Source organism: Oncorhynchus mykiss, chromosome 13, assembly GCF_057628025.1.
Source record: "Oncorhynchus mykiss isolate SJ-2025 chromosome 13, ASM5762802v1, whole genome shotgun sequence".
Taxonomy (NCBI): Eukaryota; Metazoa; Chordata; class Actinopteri; order Salmoniformes; family Salmonidae; genus Oncorhynchus; species Oncorhynchus mykiss.
Window position 1 is genome coordinate 27,008,099 of NC_143034.1, and position 16,681 is coordinate 27,024,779.

The 16,681-nt window shown below is 43.7% G+C and overlaps 1 protein-coding gene across 2 annotated transcripts in view; it reads left to right on the top strand.

Moving 5' to 3' along the window:
• The window catches only part of ntn1a (netrin 1a), a 91,885-nt gene that overhangs the window by 69,250 nt on the left and 5,954 nt on the right, over positions 1-16,681 (top strand). For both annotated transcript variants that reach the window (XM_036940471.2, XM_036940472.2), the window contains one exon: positions 14,733-14,807. In XM_036940471.2, coding sequence (XP_036796366.2) covers positions 14,733-14,807 — 75 coding nt within the window. The remainder of the gene's footprint in view (positions 1-14,732; positions 14,808-16,681) is intronic.

The following is a 16,681-nucleotide window of genomic DNA, read 5'->3' on the forward strand; positions in this document are numbered from 1 at the left end:
AGTCATGACCTTATTGCTACTTTGGTTTGTAAGGTTGGACTAAAGGAAAAGAAACCGGTATGCTTGGGGTGGGCTGATTATAGGCGAGGCTGGACAGATGTGCAGCAGGTGCCTCCCCCCTACCTCAACCCCATCGGACTCGGTTGAGGGAAGTGGGGGGGGGGGGCTATTCATTTGTCTCCAGCGACGTGTTCTGGGTTCCCCACCTCCCCGAGCACATGGAGGGGTGGAATGCATGGCGAATACCTCGGAAGGCAAGGCCCAGACAAAACACATATTGTGCGGTTAGGTCACGGATAGTGTGAGTAGTCACTCCCCCTTGGTCCTCGCCTGACAGAGATGTCTGTAGAGCAACGGAATGTGAAGGAGATTATAACAGCTGAGCTGACCACCATGATACCAACCAGTGACGTGGTATTCATTAGGCACGAAATGGAAGAAAACAGTCAGAACCGTTATAAAACGGGGAGTTACTGTCGAAAGACGTCCAATGAGAAGAGCTCGTTTTCAGTTACAAAACGTTTCGGGACAGTGTGCCCTTATGAACATGATCCAAGATAATGGGCCACGATGATGATGATGATGATGATGAAAATGATGATGGCTGGAAGGGTTCAGGATTTGCGGTGAGACCCTCCCTGGATATTTGGGACATGAGTCTCTCTCTGGGTCCACTCTACACACCCTGTGTCACGTCCTGACCTTAGCTCCTTTTTTATGTCTCTGTTATAGTTTAGTCAGGGCGTGAGTTGGGGTGGGCATTCTAGGTTTTGTATTTCTATGTGTTTGGCCTGGTATGGTCCCCAATCAGAGGCAGCTGGCAATCGTTGTCTCTGATTGAGAAACATACTTAGGTAGCCTGTTCCCACCTGTGTTTGTGGGTAGTTGTTTTCTGTCTCTGCACCAGACAGAACTGTTTCGTGTTGGTCTATTTTTGTTATTTTGATCGTAGTGTTCTGAGTTCAAATAAATATACATCATGAAAACGTACCACGCTGCACTTTGGTCCTCTTCACCTTCTTCAACCCACAACAGCCATTACACCCTGTTAATACTCTCTGCTGCCTCACTGGGCTTTAGTGTTGTGTCATGGGATGTTATTACCTGCTCCGAGTTTAATATGGGAGAGGAGAGAGAAATGGTGACCCGAGAGTGAGGGAGAGAAAGAGAACGGGAAGAAAATAGCATCGTAATAGCATTGTATCAGCGTGTCCATCATCATCATCATCATCGATGCTAAACTCACAATATGATTTATGGCTTGGCAATCTCAGCCTGGCTCTCACAACATGAACACATTGGCATCAGCCTCTCTCACTCTCGTCTGTTGTCTGCATGTTGGGATGGAGCCAGCATCATTGCCCACTGACTCCACTGAAACTCAATTGCAGTAATAGGGATGACCACACTCTTGTTTTCAGATTGGTTCCACAGAACATGCCGCCCAAAACAAACAACCCACAAAAGCATCATGTCATGAATCATAAATAGATGCTTTCGCTCTCTGTTGTTTCCCAGCTGTCACTCACTGGGATCGAAAACACAACTTTTCCCTTACTTCAGGATGATAGAATGAATGAAAGAGAGAGAGAGAGAGAGAGGCTGTGTCCGAAATCTGTCTTGCCTACTATTTACTAAAAGTGCATACTGTGTCCTAACCATACCACATACTATTTAGTAAAACTGCATACTGTGTCCTAACCATACCACATACTATTTAGCAAAACTGCATACTGTGTCCTAACCATACCACATACTATTTACTAAAAGTGCATACTGTGTCCTAACCATACCACATACTATTTAGTAAAAGTGCATACTGTGTCCTAACCATACCACATACTATTTAGTAAAACTGCATACTGTGTCCTAACCATACCACATACTATTTAGTAAAACTGCATACTGTGTCCTAACCATACCACATACTATTTAGTAAAAGTGCATACTGTGTCCTAACCATACCACATACTATTTAGAACCTTCTGTTCAGTCAAAATGTATTCAATAGGCAACAGATATCACCATACTAGACTCACCCTTACTGAGAATACGTCATCTGATGTGAAACTGCACCGTTTCCCTCCATTCTATCATTATGGTGCAGCAGGTCTCACTATCAGCTGCTGTCAAACACGCCTGGATCTGAAAAGAGGATTCTCTTCCTCAATAGCAGGCAGCGAAATTGTAGTAGATGAAAAGCCGAAATGATTATGACATGACTTTTAAAGCATACCATTTTTTTTTAACATACCAAAAATGCCTACTGTTATGGGTGTTATGGGTGTTGGACACGGCCAGTGTTGTGTTTGAGAACATCTAAAGTGAGACCGATTCAAGACCAAGACCGGAGCAAATCGAGACCGAGTCAAGACCAAGTCAAGACCTAGGCCAGACAAATGCTAGTCCAATTCAACACCATGATTGTAAGTGTGTCATATCGCCAACGATAAGAGTTCCAAATGTTCTGTGTTCATATTTCAGAGGAACAGTTTGTTCTTCCTTACACAGAGACAAGACCGAGACACTCAATATTTGGTCTCGAGACTGGTCTCAAGTACTACAACAACACTGGACACGGCCAGAGAGAAGAAAGAAATGAAGAAAGAAAGAAAGAAAACAATGAAGAAAACGCCCTCTTTTTGGACAGGGTCCAGCCCTACTGCTATGGTTCCAGCAGCCCAACAGCCCCGGCACTGTGGCTATAATCTAATTACATGCTTTATTTGCCACAATTTGTTTCTCAATCAGTCTTGTTCACGGAGAAGAAAGACGTAGGGAGGAGAAAGGCCTCCCCCATGCCCCTATTTACACCTCTTTGTTCCAGCTAAGCAGGTCCCTGTCACTGGGTCCTGTCTAGGTCTTTGCGCTACTTTTATCCACATAGATAAAAGTCTGAAAAATGTGCCTAGGATTTAAAAGACTGTAAACGTCTGTGTGGAGGGTGTCAATCAATCTCTCCCACTGCTAAAGAAGCCCTGACACGTCCAGGCGGCAAAAGAGTGTCTCTCAGCGCTTCTCCTTCCTCGCTCAAACAACCGAGAAACAACGGGAACGACACCTCCCAGTAAGAGAGCGTAGAGAGGGGATGGAGAGAGGAGGCGCGGAGGGGAGGTGCACAGAGCTCAGCGCCACTGGACTCATTCCACTTCCCCTGACTAGAGTGTCCCACACAAAGGGTACATTTGTCCTCGCGGTGGGGGACTGCCTGGTCCTGTATGGGGATCTGGGGGTGCTCGTCTCAGGAGTACACTAATGGCCAACGAGCGCTATCAAAGGAAAGTATCATGATGCCATCAAGGGGGTTTATGGGAAAACAAAAGCAGCCTTTTCCACAGGTCCGGGTCATCATTTACATGGAAATCAGGCGCCGCTCTGCCTAGTATAGACTCAATTTCATCTACTGTGCCATCCCCCCCCCCCCCCCCTCCCCTCACAACTACCTTCTCCAACCCCATCAGCTGAGACGATTTTAGGTTTACTTGAATCCCCTCACCCCGCCAACCAACTTCGTCCTCTTCTAGTGTCCCCCCAGCCACTCTCCCACCCTCCTCTACTTTGGGTGCATTTTTCCTCAATTCAGCGTTACCCAGGCAACCTCATTCACCCAGAATATAAAGGGAAGTATAAGGCAGGCATGGAGCAAGGACCTGGTCGGAACAATGAAGTTTGTTCATATTCAGGCTGGCTGAAAGGTCTTATCCTTCCTCCTACCAGCCCATCACCCCCTCCTCTACTCATCCTTCCCTCTCACTCCCTCTCTCTCTTTCCCTTCATCTCTCACTTTGTGAAAAGATAACACTATTAAAGCTTTTTCAGAGAGTTGAGGGAACTGTGCCGGTAGAGTACTCTGGATCCAATGTGTGTCAGTTAGAGAGGGAAAGAAGAAAAATGTGGGGTGAATAAAGGGGAACAAATCATTTTAATTTCTATGTTTGGCCTCGCGTCATACACTCTTTACTGAAGGTGACTGGCTGTGTGACAGCACAGCGTGGGGCAATCAGGAAAGCCATGGCACCTTTTCTGTCAAGGTTAACTCAGAGAAATGGGCTGTGTGGATACACACTTAAAGTCCCAGTAATTCATCACAAACATGTTACCTTTTCACATTACCTAACCGACCCGAGTTAAAGCAAGCAGTACTAGGCTGGCCTGATGCATCTACCATAGTTGCTGAAACTGTGGTGGAATAAACTAAATATCTGAGCCAGCACAGTATAGTTCAGAGGCCTCATTTATAAATGTTGTGTACATATAAAATATACCCCTAAAACATGCATGCGCCCATTTTTCGCCCATATTGTATTGCAAAACATGCAAGTATTGTGTGCAAAATTGGGGATATGACATGACATGATTTTTCCCCAAAACCCCCACAAAAAAAACTGGAAAACATAACAACAATATGCTGCCATTAGCGATAAGAGTGAAAATCAATGTATTTTATTTTTGGAATCTAAAATAATTTGACATACAGTACCAGAAAGTGGTCATACCCCTTGACTTATTCCATATTTGTTGTGTTAAAAGTTCAAAATGGATTAAATACATGTTTTAAAAAATCAACCATCTACACACAATACACCATGATTACACAGTGAAAACATGTTTTAGAATTTCTTGCAAATGTATTGAAAATGAAATACAGAAATAACTAAATTACTTAAGTATTCACACCCCTGAGTCAATACATGTTAGAATCACCTTTGGCAGTGATTACAGCTGAGTCTTTCTGGGTAAGAGCTTTCCACACCTGGATTGTACAATATTTGCCTATTATTCTTTAAAAAAATGTCAAAGTTGGTTGTAGATCATTGCTAGACAGCCATTTTAAAGTCTTGCCATAGATTTTCAAGCCGATTTAAGTCAAAACTGTAACTAGGCCACTCAGGAATATTTAATGTTGTCTTGGTAAGCAATTGTTTTATTTTATTGTCATTCTGAAAGGTGAATTTGTCTCCCAGTGTCTGTTGAATAGCAGACTGAACCAGGTATTCCATTAGGATTTTGCCTGTGCTTAGCTCTATTCCGTTTCTTTTAATCCTAAAAAAAAACCTCTAGTCCTTGCCGATAACAAGCATACCCATAACATGATGCAGCAACCACCATGCTTGAAAATATGAAGAGTGGTACTCAGTGATGTGTTGGAAATGTCCCAAACATAACGATTTGTATTCAGGACAAAAAGTGAATTTCATTTTTGCTGCATTACTTTTGTGACTTGTTGCATACAGGATTCATGTTTTGTAATATTTGAATTCTCTACAGGCTTCCTTCTTTTCACTCTGTCATTTAGATTAGTATTGTGGAGTGACTACATCCTCCGTTTTCTCCTATCACAGCCATTGAACTTTGTAGCTGTTTTGAAGTCATGGTGAAATCCTTGAGCAATTTCCTTCCTCTCCGGTAAATGAGTTAGGAAGGATGCTTGTATCTTTGTAGTGTCTGGGTGTATTGATACACCATCCAAAGTGTAATTAAGAACTTCACCACGCTCAAAGGGATATTCATTGTCTGTTCATTGTATTTGTTTACTCATCTACCAATGCGAGCCCTTCTTTGCAAGGCATTGGAAAACCTCCCTGGTCTTTGTGGTTGAATCTGCGTATGAAATGTACTATTTGACTGAGGGACCTTATAGATAATTGTATGTGTGGGGTACAAAGATGAAGTAGTCATTCAAAAATCCTGTTAAACATTATTATTGGACACAGAGTGAGTCCATGCAACTTATTATGTGACTTGTTAATCACATTTTCACTCCTGAACTTTTGTAGGCTTGCCGTAACAAAGGGCTTGAATCCTTATTGACATTTCAGCTTTTCATTTTTTATTCATTTAGAAACATTTCTAAAAACACAATTCCACTTTGACATGTAGGCGTGTAGGCCATAGAATATCAAGTAAATAAATTTTAAATTCAGGCTGTAACACAAAATGCGAACAAATTCAAGGGGTGTGAAAACCTTCTTCAGGCACTTTAGGAATCGATTTCCTGTTTATTTTATTTTCATAACCGCTGCAGAATAAATTCCTCCTATTTGTAGCCATGATCGGGTCATTTTCCCGAAGTAGCCATACAACAAACAACGATGCATCTCTCATTTAATTGGGCCTAGTAGCCTAAATAGATCATCTGTTTTTTTTCAAGCTAAACTTGCTTTTTGCCTGACTAACCTCTGGCGGCAGAGCATTCCATGATGACATGGCTCTATACATACTGCACAGTACCTAGCCTAAATAGATAGGCCTTGACTTTTTAAACATTTTGTTACGTTACAGCCTTATTTTAAAATGTATTCAATTGTTTTTTCCCCCCTCATCAATCTACACACAATACCCCATAATGACAAAGCAAAAACATGTTTTGCTCATTTATAAAACTTTAAAAACTGAAATATCACATTTACATAAGTATTCAGACCTTTACTCAGCACTTTGTCAAAGCACCTTTGGCAGCGATTACAGCATCGAGTCTTCTTGGGTATGACGCTACAAGCTTGGCACAACTGTATTTGGGGAGTTTCTCACATTCTTCTCTGCAGATCTTCTCAAGCTCTGTCAGGTTGGATGGGGAGCGTTGCTGCACAGCTATTTTCAGGCTTCTCCAGAGATGTTCGATCGGGTTCAAGTCCAGGCTCTGGCTGGACCACTCAAGGACATTCAGAGACTGTCCCGAAGCCACTCCTGCGTTGTCTTGGCTGTGTGCTTAGGGTCGTTGTCCTGTTGGAAGGTGAACCTTCACCCCAGTCTGAGTCTGAGCAGGTTCTCATCAAGGATTTAACTGTACTTTGCTTCAATCCTGACTAGTCTCCCAGTCCCTGCTGCTGAAAAACATCCCCACAGCATGATGCTGCCACCACCATGCTTCACCGTAGGAATTGTGCCAGATTTCCTCCAGAAGTGACGATTGGCATTCAGGCCAAAGAGTTCAATCTTTGTTTTATCAGACCAGAGAATCTTGTTTCTCAAGGTCTGAGAGTCTTTAGGTGCCTTTTGGCAAACTCCTAGCGGGCTGTCATGTGCCTTTTACTGAGGAGTGGCTTCCATCTGGCCACTACCATAAAGGCCTGATCGTTGGAGTACTGCAGAGATGGTTGTCCTTCTGGAAGGTTCGACCATCTCCACAGAGGAACTCTAGAGCTCTGTCAGAGTGACCATTAGGTTCTTGGTCACCTCCCTGACCAAGGTCCTTCACCTCCGATTGCTCAGTTTGGCCGGGCGGCCAGCTCTAGGAAGAGTCTTGGTGGTTCCAAACATTTTCCATTTAAGAATGATGGCAGACACTGTGTTCTTGGGGACCTTCAATGCTCCAGAAATATTGTGGTACCCTTTCCCAGATCTGTGCGGACAATTCCTTTGACCCTCATAGCTTGGTTTTTGTTCTGACATGCACTGTCAACTGTGGGACCTTATATAGACAGGTGTGTGCCTTTCCAAATCATGTCCAATCAATTGAATTTCCCACAGGTGGACTACAATCAAGTTATAGAAACATATCAAGGATGATCAATGGAAACAGGATGCGCCTGAGCTACATTTCGAGTCTCATAGCAAAGGGCCTGAATACTTATTTACATAAGGTATCTGTTTTTTTTATTTTTAATACATTTGCAAACATTTCTAAAAACGTGTTTTCACTTTGTCATTAGGGGGTTATTGTGTGTAGATTGCTTAGGATTTTTGTGTATTTAATCCATTTTTACTATAACAACAAAGCTAACGTGTCTGAATACTTTCTGAAGGCACTGTATTTCTAGTTTTGCTGTAGCCGATGTGATCCTATAAGGCAGCGCAGATTATAACATACAGTCGAATTTCACAGGTGAACAGACAGTTGATCTTTTACATTGAAGTATGCATGTACAGTAGCCTACTGTAATAAAAAGACAATGGTACAGAATTCACGACAGTCCGGAATATTTGGGGAAAAAGTCAATGCAAAACATTGTTGAATTCAAACTTCTGCTGACAGGTCCAAATAAATGTTCCATTGTTTCTTCTTTCAGAAACTGTCACAATCATTTGAAAAAAATACAGAATAAATTACTGCAAAAGATGAAAACATTCTGGCAACACCTCCATAAACATTTGATAACATTTATTGTTGAAACTGCCGTGGCCTAATTCTAATAGTTCCAGATTATACAGTAAATAAATGAGTTTATTGTAACCATGAAAGGTGAATGCAGGGCGCTTCCAGGCGGAGTTATAATGCACAGTTTTACAACGGGCTGATTTATAATAGGAAACATGCATATGTATGGCGTGCGCCAAGTCTATAAATATACATTTTTTTAGACGTACGTATTATTTTCAGAAATTGCACATGCAGATATTTAGTCTGAAATGTACGCAATGGTTATAAATGAGGCCCATGGCCGGGCCCTAGCTGTGTCAGGTATTTATTTGTTCACTGTGGAGGAGTGGACACCTGAAAGGGCTTTGGCTAACGCTTCATGGGCCGCTAATTTCCTTCCTAACCTCTCTTTGTCGTGGCTATGACCCCCTACCTCCCCTCCTCCCACCCATCACCGGGACCACCACCCCTAGGTTCCCCTATTGCAATAAATGCCAAAGCTTGACACGGCCCGGGGGGGGGGGGTCTCGAAGGGTGGATTTGGGGGGCGAGTTGAAAAGGAATGGGAGCTGGGGTAAGTCGGTGGGGGCCTAGGGGGTGTATAGGTCTGGAAAGTGGGGTTTGGAGGGACATAGTGGTTGAGCTGACAAGAGAAAATGTTGCACCCTGAAATCAAAACATCTTCCCGTGGCTATGCCAACTCCTTTATCTTATTATATATATATATATAATATAATTGTATTTGCATAGTGGCATACGTTGAGTAGAGCCACATGGGATTTTTTTAGTATAGGTTTGGACTTTTTGTTGTTGCCTAATGTCATTTACAGTGCCTTGCGAAAGTATTCGGCCCCCTTGAACTTTGCGACCTTTTGCCACATTTCAGGCTTCAAACATAAAGATATAAAACTGTATTTTTTTGTGAAGAATCAACAACAAGTGGGACACAATCATGAAGTGGAACGACATTTATTGGATATTTCAAACTTTTTTAACAAATCAAAAACGGAAAAATTGGGCGTGCAAAATTATTCAGCCCCCTTAAGTTAATACTTTGTAGCGCCACCTTTTGCTGCGATTACAGCTGTAAGTCGCTTGGGGTATGTCTCTATCAGTTTTGCACATCAAGAGACTGACATTTTTTCCCATTTCCTCCTTGCAAAACAGCTCGAGCTCAGTGAAGTTGGATGGAGAGCATTTGTGAACAGCAGTTTTCAGTTCTTTCCACAGATTCTCGATTGGATTCAGGTCTGGACTTTGACTTGGCCATTCTAACACCTGGATATGTTTATTTTTGAACCATTCCATTGTAGATTTTGCTTTATGTTTTGGATCATTGTCTTGTTGGAAGACAAATCTCCGTCCCAGTCTCAGGTCTTTTGCAGACTCCATCAGGTTCTCTTCCAGAATGGTCCTGTATTTGGCTCCATCCATCTTCCCATCAATTTTAACCATCTTCCCTGTCCCTGCTGAAGAAAAGCAGGCCCAAACCATGATGCTGCCACCACCATGTTTGACAGTGGGGATGGTGTGTTCAGCTGTGTTGCTTTTACGCCAAACATAACGTTTTGCATTGTTGCCAAAAAGTTCAATTTTGGTTTCATCTGACCAGAGCACCTTCTTCCACATGTTTGGTGTGTCTCCCAGGTGGCTTGTGGCAAACTTTAAACAATACTTTTTATGGATATCCCTAAGAAATGGCTTTCTTCTTGCCACTCTTCCATAAAGGCCAGATTTGTGCAATATACGACTGATTGTTGTCCTATGGACAGAGTCTCCCACCTCAGCTGTAGATCTCTGCAGTTCATCCAGAGTGATCATGGGCCTCTTGGCTGCATCTCTGATCAGTCTTCTCCTTGTATGAGCTGAAAGTTTAGAGGGACGGCCAGGTCTTGGTAGATTTGCAGTGGTCTGATACTCCTTCCATTTCAATATTATCGCTTGCACAGTGCTCCTTGGGATGTTTAAAGCTTGGGAAATCTTTTTGTATCCAAATCCGGCTTTAAACTTCTTCACAACAGTATCTCGGACCTGCCTGGTGTGTTCCTTGTTCTTCATGATGCTCTCTGCGCTTTTAACAGACCTCTGAGACTATCACAGTGCAGGTGCATTTATACGGAGACTTGATTACACACAGGTGGATTGTATTTATCATCATTAGTCATTTAGGTCAACATTGGATCATTCAGAGATCCTCACTGAACTTCTGGAGAGAGTTTGCTGCTCTGAAAGTAAAGGGGCTGAATAATTTTGCACGTCCAATTTTTCAGTTTTTGATTTGTTACAAAAAGTTTGAAATATCTAATAAATGTCGTTCCACTTCATGATTGTGTCCCACTTGTTGTTGATTCTTCACAAAAAAATACAGTTTTATATCTTTATGTTTGAAGCCTGAAATGTGGCAAAAGGTCGCAAAGTTCAAGGGGGCCGAATACTTTCGCAAGGCACTGTATATGATCAAAAACATTAGCAGAATCTTTTTTAATACCACACCGAAATGACCAGCTACTCTAACACTGACAAACTGAGAGCAATAACAATTATCTGGTCTTGAATGCGAACAATAACCCAGGCCAATGAAAAGACATTTCTACAATATTAGGAGGAATATATATACACACAGATTGTACATTATTAGGGGGAATATATATATATATATATATACAGTGGGGAGAACAAGTATTTGATAACCTGCAAAATCGGCAAGTGTTTCCTACTTACAAAGCATGTAGAGGCCTGTCATTTTTTTTTATCATAGGTACACTTCAACTGTGAGAAACTGAATCTAAAACAAAAATCCAGAAAATCACATTGTATGATTAAGTAATTAATTTGCATTTTATTGCATGACATAAGTATTTGATACATCAGAAAAGCAGAACTTAATATTTGGTACAGAAACCTTTGTTTGGAATTACAGAGATCATACGTTTCCTGTAGTTCTTGACCAGGTTTGCACACACTACTGGATTTTTGTTTTAGATTCCGTCTCTCACAGTTGAAGTGTACCTGTGATACAAATGACAGACCTCTACATGCTTTGTAAGTAGGAAAACCTGCAAAATTGGCAATGTATCAAATACTTGTTCTCCCCACTGTATATTATACCACAACATTGTTGAGTACTCATTTCTGATTGGTTTGAAGGGCATTCTAGAATGGACATTAAAACCAGATAACGGGACAGTTGGAAAAGATATCGGGACACCTTGCAATCATTACGCAATATTCGTCTACACATGCAGACTGTACTTGCTACAAAGTTACAAAAAGCTAAACCAAAAACCACACAAACCGAAATTGTATACAATGTAAATGCAGGTTCAACAAGGGAAAGGTTCTAGCGACAGTAGCATTGATTTGTTTTTGCAGAGACCTTTTGGGAAGCATCTGATGACCTAACGTGGTGAGTGATGAGCATACATTTTCCCGGTCCCTACTGTTGCAGTCATGATACACGTGGCGCTATGCTGTCAAATCCTACCTGATGTTTCTGGTTTGACCAGCTGTTTTCAGCAACGGGTATTTTTGAATTCGGTTGTCATTGCCAGGTTCGCTAGCAACAAACTACACTGATCAAAAATATAAATGCAACATATAAAGTGTTGGTCCCTTGTTTCATAAGCTGAAATAAAACATCCCAGAAATGTTCCATACGCACAAAAGCTTACTTCTTTCAAAAAAAATGTGCGCACAAATTTGTTTACATCCCTGTCACGCCTGCTTCCACTCCCCCTCGCTGGCTCTAGCGGTTACCAGGCTGCTTATCATTACGCGCACCTGTCACCATCGTTACGCATATCAGCGCTTCATCAGACTCACCTGGACTCCATCACATTATTAATTACCTCCCTTCTATATCGGTCACTTCCTCAGTTTCTTTCCCGAGTCAGCATTAATGTTGTTATGTGTCCCTTATCAAGATGCTGTTCATGTTTTGTTTCCTGTCTGTGTCTTCATTAAATATTAACTCCCTGTACTTGCTTCTCCTCTCCCGTTTGTCCTTACAATCCCTGTTAGTGAGCATTTCTCCTTTGCCAAGTTAATCCATCCACCTGACAGGTGTGGCATATCAAAAAGCTGATTTAAACATCATGATCATTACACAGGTGCACCTTGTGCTGGGGACAATAAAAGGCCACTCTAAAATTAGCCGTTTTGTTATACCACACAATGCCACAGATGTCATGTTTTGAGAGAGTGTGCAATTGGCATGCTAACTGCAGGAATGTCCACCAGAGAATCAAATGTTTATTTCTCTACCATAAACTGCCTCCAACGTCGTTTTAGAGGATTTGGCATTATGTCCAACTGGCATCACAACCGCAGACCACGTGTAACCACGCCAGCACAGGACCTCCACATCCGGCTTCTTCACCTGGGGGGTCGTCTAAGACCAGCCACCTGGACAGCTGATGAAACTGGGGGTTTGCACCACCAAAGAATTTCTGCACAAATTGTCAGAAACCGTCTCAGGGAAGCTCAGCTGTGTGCTCGTGTAACAGTATAATTTTAGACCGTCCCCTCGCCCATACCCGGGCGCGAACTAGGGACCTTCTGCACACATCAACAGTCACCCTCGAAGCATCGTTACCCATCGCTCCACAAAAGCCGCGGCCCTTGCAGAGCAAGGGGAACTACTACTTCAAGGTCTCAGAGCAAGTGACGTCACTGATTGAAACGCTATTTAGCGCCCACGCTAACTAAGCTAGCCGTTTCACATCTGTTACACTTACAGTTTCAACTGTATCGGGAAGATGGCGTCGTGTGGGAGAGCGGTTTGCTGATGTTAACATTGTGAACAGAGTGCCCCATGGTGGCGGTGGGGTCACGGTATGGGCAGGCATAAGCTAAGGAACAGAATTGCATTTTATCGATGGCAATTTGATACAGATACCGTGACGAGATCCTGAGGCCCATTGTTGTTCCATTCATCCGCCACCATCGCCTCATGTTTCAGCATTATAATGCACGGCCCCATGTCGCAAGGATCTGTACACAATTCCTGGAAGCTGAAAATGTCCCAGTTCTTCCATGGCCTGCATACTCACCAGACATGTCACCCATTGAGCATGTTTGGGTGCACTCTATCAACATGTACGACAGCGTTTTCCAGTTCCTGCCAACATCCAACTTTACGCAGCCATTGAAGAGGAGTGGGACACCATTCCTCAGGCCACAATCAACAGCCTGATCAACTCTATGCGAAGGATATGTGTTGCGATGCATGAGTCAAATGGTGGTCACGCCAGGCAAAATCGTTATGGATGTATCCAAATGAATGTCAATAGAAAACAGCTTTAAAAAATGCAAATGCGGCTACTTTGCTGTTATTCTGGCTGCAGAGGTCGTGACTGTGCTAGCTAGAAAGGAAGATGGAGGTTGTCAGCGAGCATGGCAACGGAACATATAGAACGAACGACTGGGTCTCGTCCATAAATATCGAACTAATCGAACGAACGACTGGCAACCAACATTTTATTTCCAAGGTAATGTACAGATTGTCGGCGTTTATCCCTTACATTTTGGCTACAGTAGGTTACTAAATAGACTTTTCAGTGGCACTACCCAATGATGAAGATGAAGCCTAGGCTACTCACCGGTGATGGCCCAATAGCCTATCTCAAGATGAGCTACTTTTGAAAAACGGTGCTGTTTGCTCAGAATCACTCAAGTCAAAATGGCTCAAAAATCGAGTTTAAAAAAAAAGATTCTACAGACAGATTAGTCTTCTCTTTTCAGAAGTAGGCATTTGCTTTCCTAACTATATGTTTTTATCCCGATTGTATTTGGAAAAAGGCAAATTGACAGCCGCAACCAACCATATATATATAATCCATAGATGGCAGCTCCCATTTAAATCAGGGCTGGCATCCATTGCTAGTGTACCCATGAGTTTAATAGTCAAACTGTCAGTGTTAGAGGTTCTAAAACCCTTCTATTGATTATATGTCCATGGCCACAACGCAACAAGCTGTTCTATATTTGGCGAGAGTGCTTTCCTGACTGTAAGTGATAATTTAATCCACAGCAATTTTTTTTTTTTAAAGAAGCTATTGAGATTCTGCTGCTAAATTATGCTCTTTGGTGTAGTATATGGGCATGAATTTTTCAGCCAAGAGTACTATAATTTTAGGCAAAATTATTTCAATTTATCAGGAGGCAATGCAGCATCTCCAGCACCCCTACTTCCCATGGCTCTGGGTGTTGGGGGGCTTGGGGGTGCTTCTACAGGCATTAATCTGTCCCAAACTGGCACTTTGACAGGGGGGTGTTGGGTGGCGGTCAGCGTGGGGATTGTGGGGGTTAATTTGAGTGGTTTTCTGACGCGGTGGCCTGGTTGGTGGCACAATAAACAGCAGTCCAGAGGTCCTCCCATCAGAGCTATAGGGCCGGGGCGGACGCCTGCATCCGCAGGACCCTTTTTGCCTGGTCTCATTTCTATTGGCCACCACTCCTCTCAATGCACCATAAGCCCTATTAGAGGAAGACACAATTGAACCTGGCAGATGTGTATCGGTAGTAAGTGCAGGGAATCTTGAAGGAGATGTGATGTGGTCTCACTTTTGCCTTTTTTTCACAGTTTGTGTTGCTCCCTCTAGTTGTTTTAACCTAGTGTGCATCTTATTCTCTCTCTCTCTCCTACATGCAGACTGCGACTCCTATTGCAAGGCGTCGAAAGGCAAACTGAAGATCAACATGAAGAAATACTGCAAGAAAGATTACGGTGAGTTGAGTTCCATCCTCTGTGCAGTACAGTCCACAATCCTACAGTAGAAGCTCACGCTGCCTCCTGAGCCCCGGTGGACTGGTAGCTAGCTACATCTTTATTTACAACACCCAGCACCAAGCCCAGGCATCCCCCCCAGGACAACCCTACAGCTCCTGGGCATTCTAGTGACGGCTTACTCCAGCTTTTCAAGAAAGAAAGTCAAAGGATCAAACAAAGGAGGGGGACAAGCCATCAGAGAGAAGAGCTTAGGGTGTGAGGATCGAGAGGGTGCGAAGGGTGGGGGGGGGGGTGGGGGTGATGGACAGCCCAGCAGGTATTTAAGGGCAAGGCGGATAATGTATAAAGCAAAGTCGGTGTGACGGACAGTTGGGGTGCGCGTCTAAAGGTCCTCATTAAGGGGAACTTAAGGGATGGGCCTTTTCAGACAGGCATTCCTGTGGCCATCCCATCCGGCTGCCCTGGTCATTGAAAAGGTTGAAAAGGTGCTTTAGGTGGTTAAGACCCTGGTGAAGGTTGTGGAGGTTTGACCCTGACCTGATTGAAGCCAGTCTGTTAAATCAGTCAACCAAGAAGGGGCATCCTGCCTGAAAATACCTTGGCAGATTGAATGAATGACAGCCCAGGCATTGTTCCTGAGTTTTTTTTTTTGAGGGGTTGGATCCAGGCATGGTGTCAGGAGGAATCCCCTGTGCCACAAATAAAAAGTGGCATAAATTATTTCTCTTTGCAGCTCTTTAAGAGGCAATTGCAAAAAAAAAAAAAGATGGCCGATTATAGATGTGAAAATACTCTGCCGTGTGGTGTTTGGGGGGGAAAAAAGAAGAAAAAAAAAAGAAGCTTGCCATGCAAATAAAGAAAAGCTCTGCACCACAGTAACTAGTTTGTAGCCATTTGTAGGCGAACAGGTTTAATGAGTGGTAAAAAACAAAAGCTCTGTGGATCATTGATCCCCGGCAGCGGAGCTCATGTGTGAAGGAGGTGTAGCAGTTAGGGTCTCCAGTGAGTCAGGCATTAGGAGCCCTCGGTGGAGGATTTGGAACATGCACCTCCAATGGAGTGTAACGGGGCCATGTTTCACCTCTCAGGCCCACGCAAGAGTCAATAGACCCCCCCCGTAGGGAGACGCACTCTGTCCTGGGGAAGCCCAGTGATGTGTTGTGGTCTTCAGCTGTACAAACTCTTAACCCTTATACACTGAAAATAAGTCTGTCTATAAGTCAGAGCTTGTCAGTGCCCACTGAAGACCCATAGGGGAGAGGAGATGGGGAGTGAGGTGGGACCCTACCCAGGTGCACCCCAGGTGCATGTCATCAAGACATCATGCTGTAGCTCAGACTCAGCAGTGTTGAGAGCGCTGCTCAACAACACAGGGAGTGTCCTCTACCCCCATCCTAGTCTCTCATAGGCAGGCAGGTCTGGCAGGCACCGGAGGAGGAGTGTGTAGACGGGACCTGCTGGTATTGATGAGTGATCCCAACACCACCCCAGCATGCCTCAGGGAAGGCTGTGACTACATGTTTTGTGTGTGTGTGTGTGTAATGGTCCACAGTGGGGTTAGGGTACACGCTCCTCTGCTTCAGAGCAGGCTACAGTAAGGGAACCCCCACTGTTTCACTCTTACTGTTCTCCTCAATGACCAATCACAGGCCATTTCCTCTGCTTCCCCCTCTGGCCGTCTCCAACATTACCCAAGCCCTACGCAGCCCTCCCTAACCCGCCCTGGGTCCAGCCTCCCTGCCAAGGCCTGGGTTTAATCCACTTTCTCCCTGCCTCACCATACCTCAGGGGGGCTTTGTACTGGTCCTGTACAGGGATAAGACTTGCCTCGCGCTTTACACTTCAGGAAGGTTTACTGGAGGGTCCCGTTG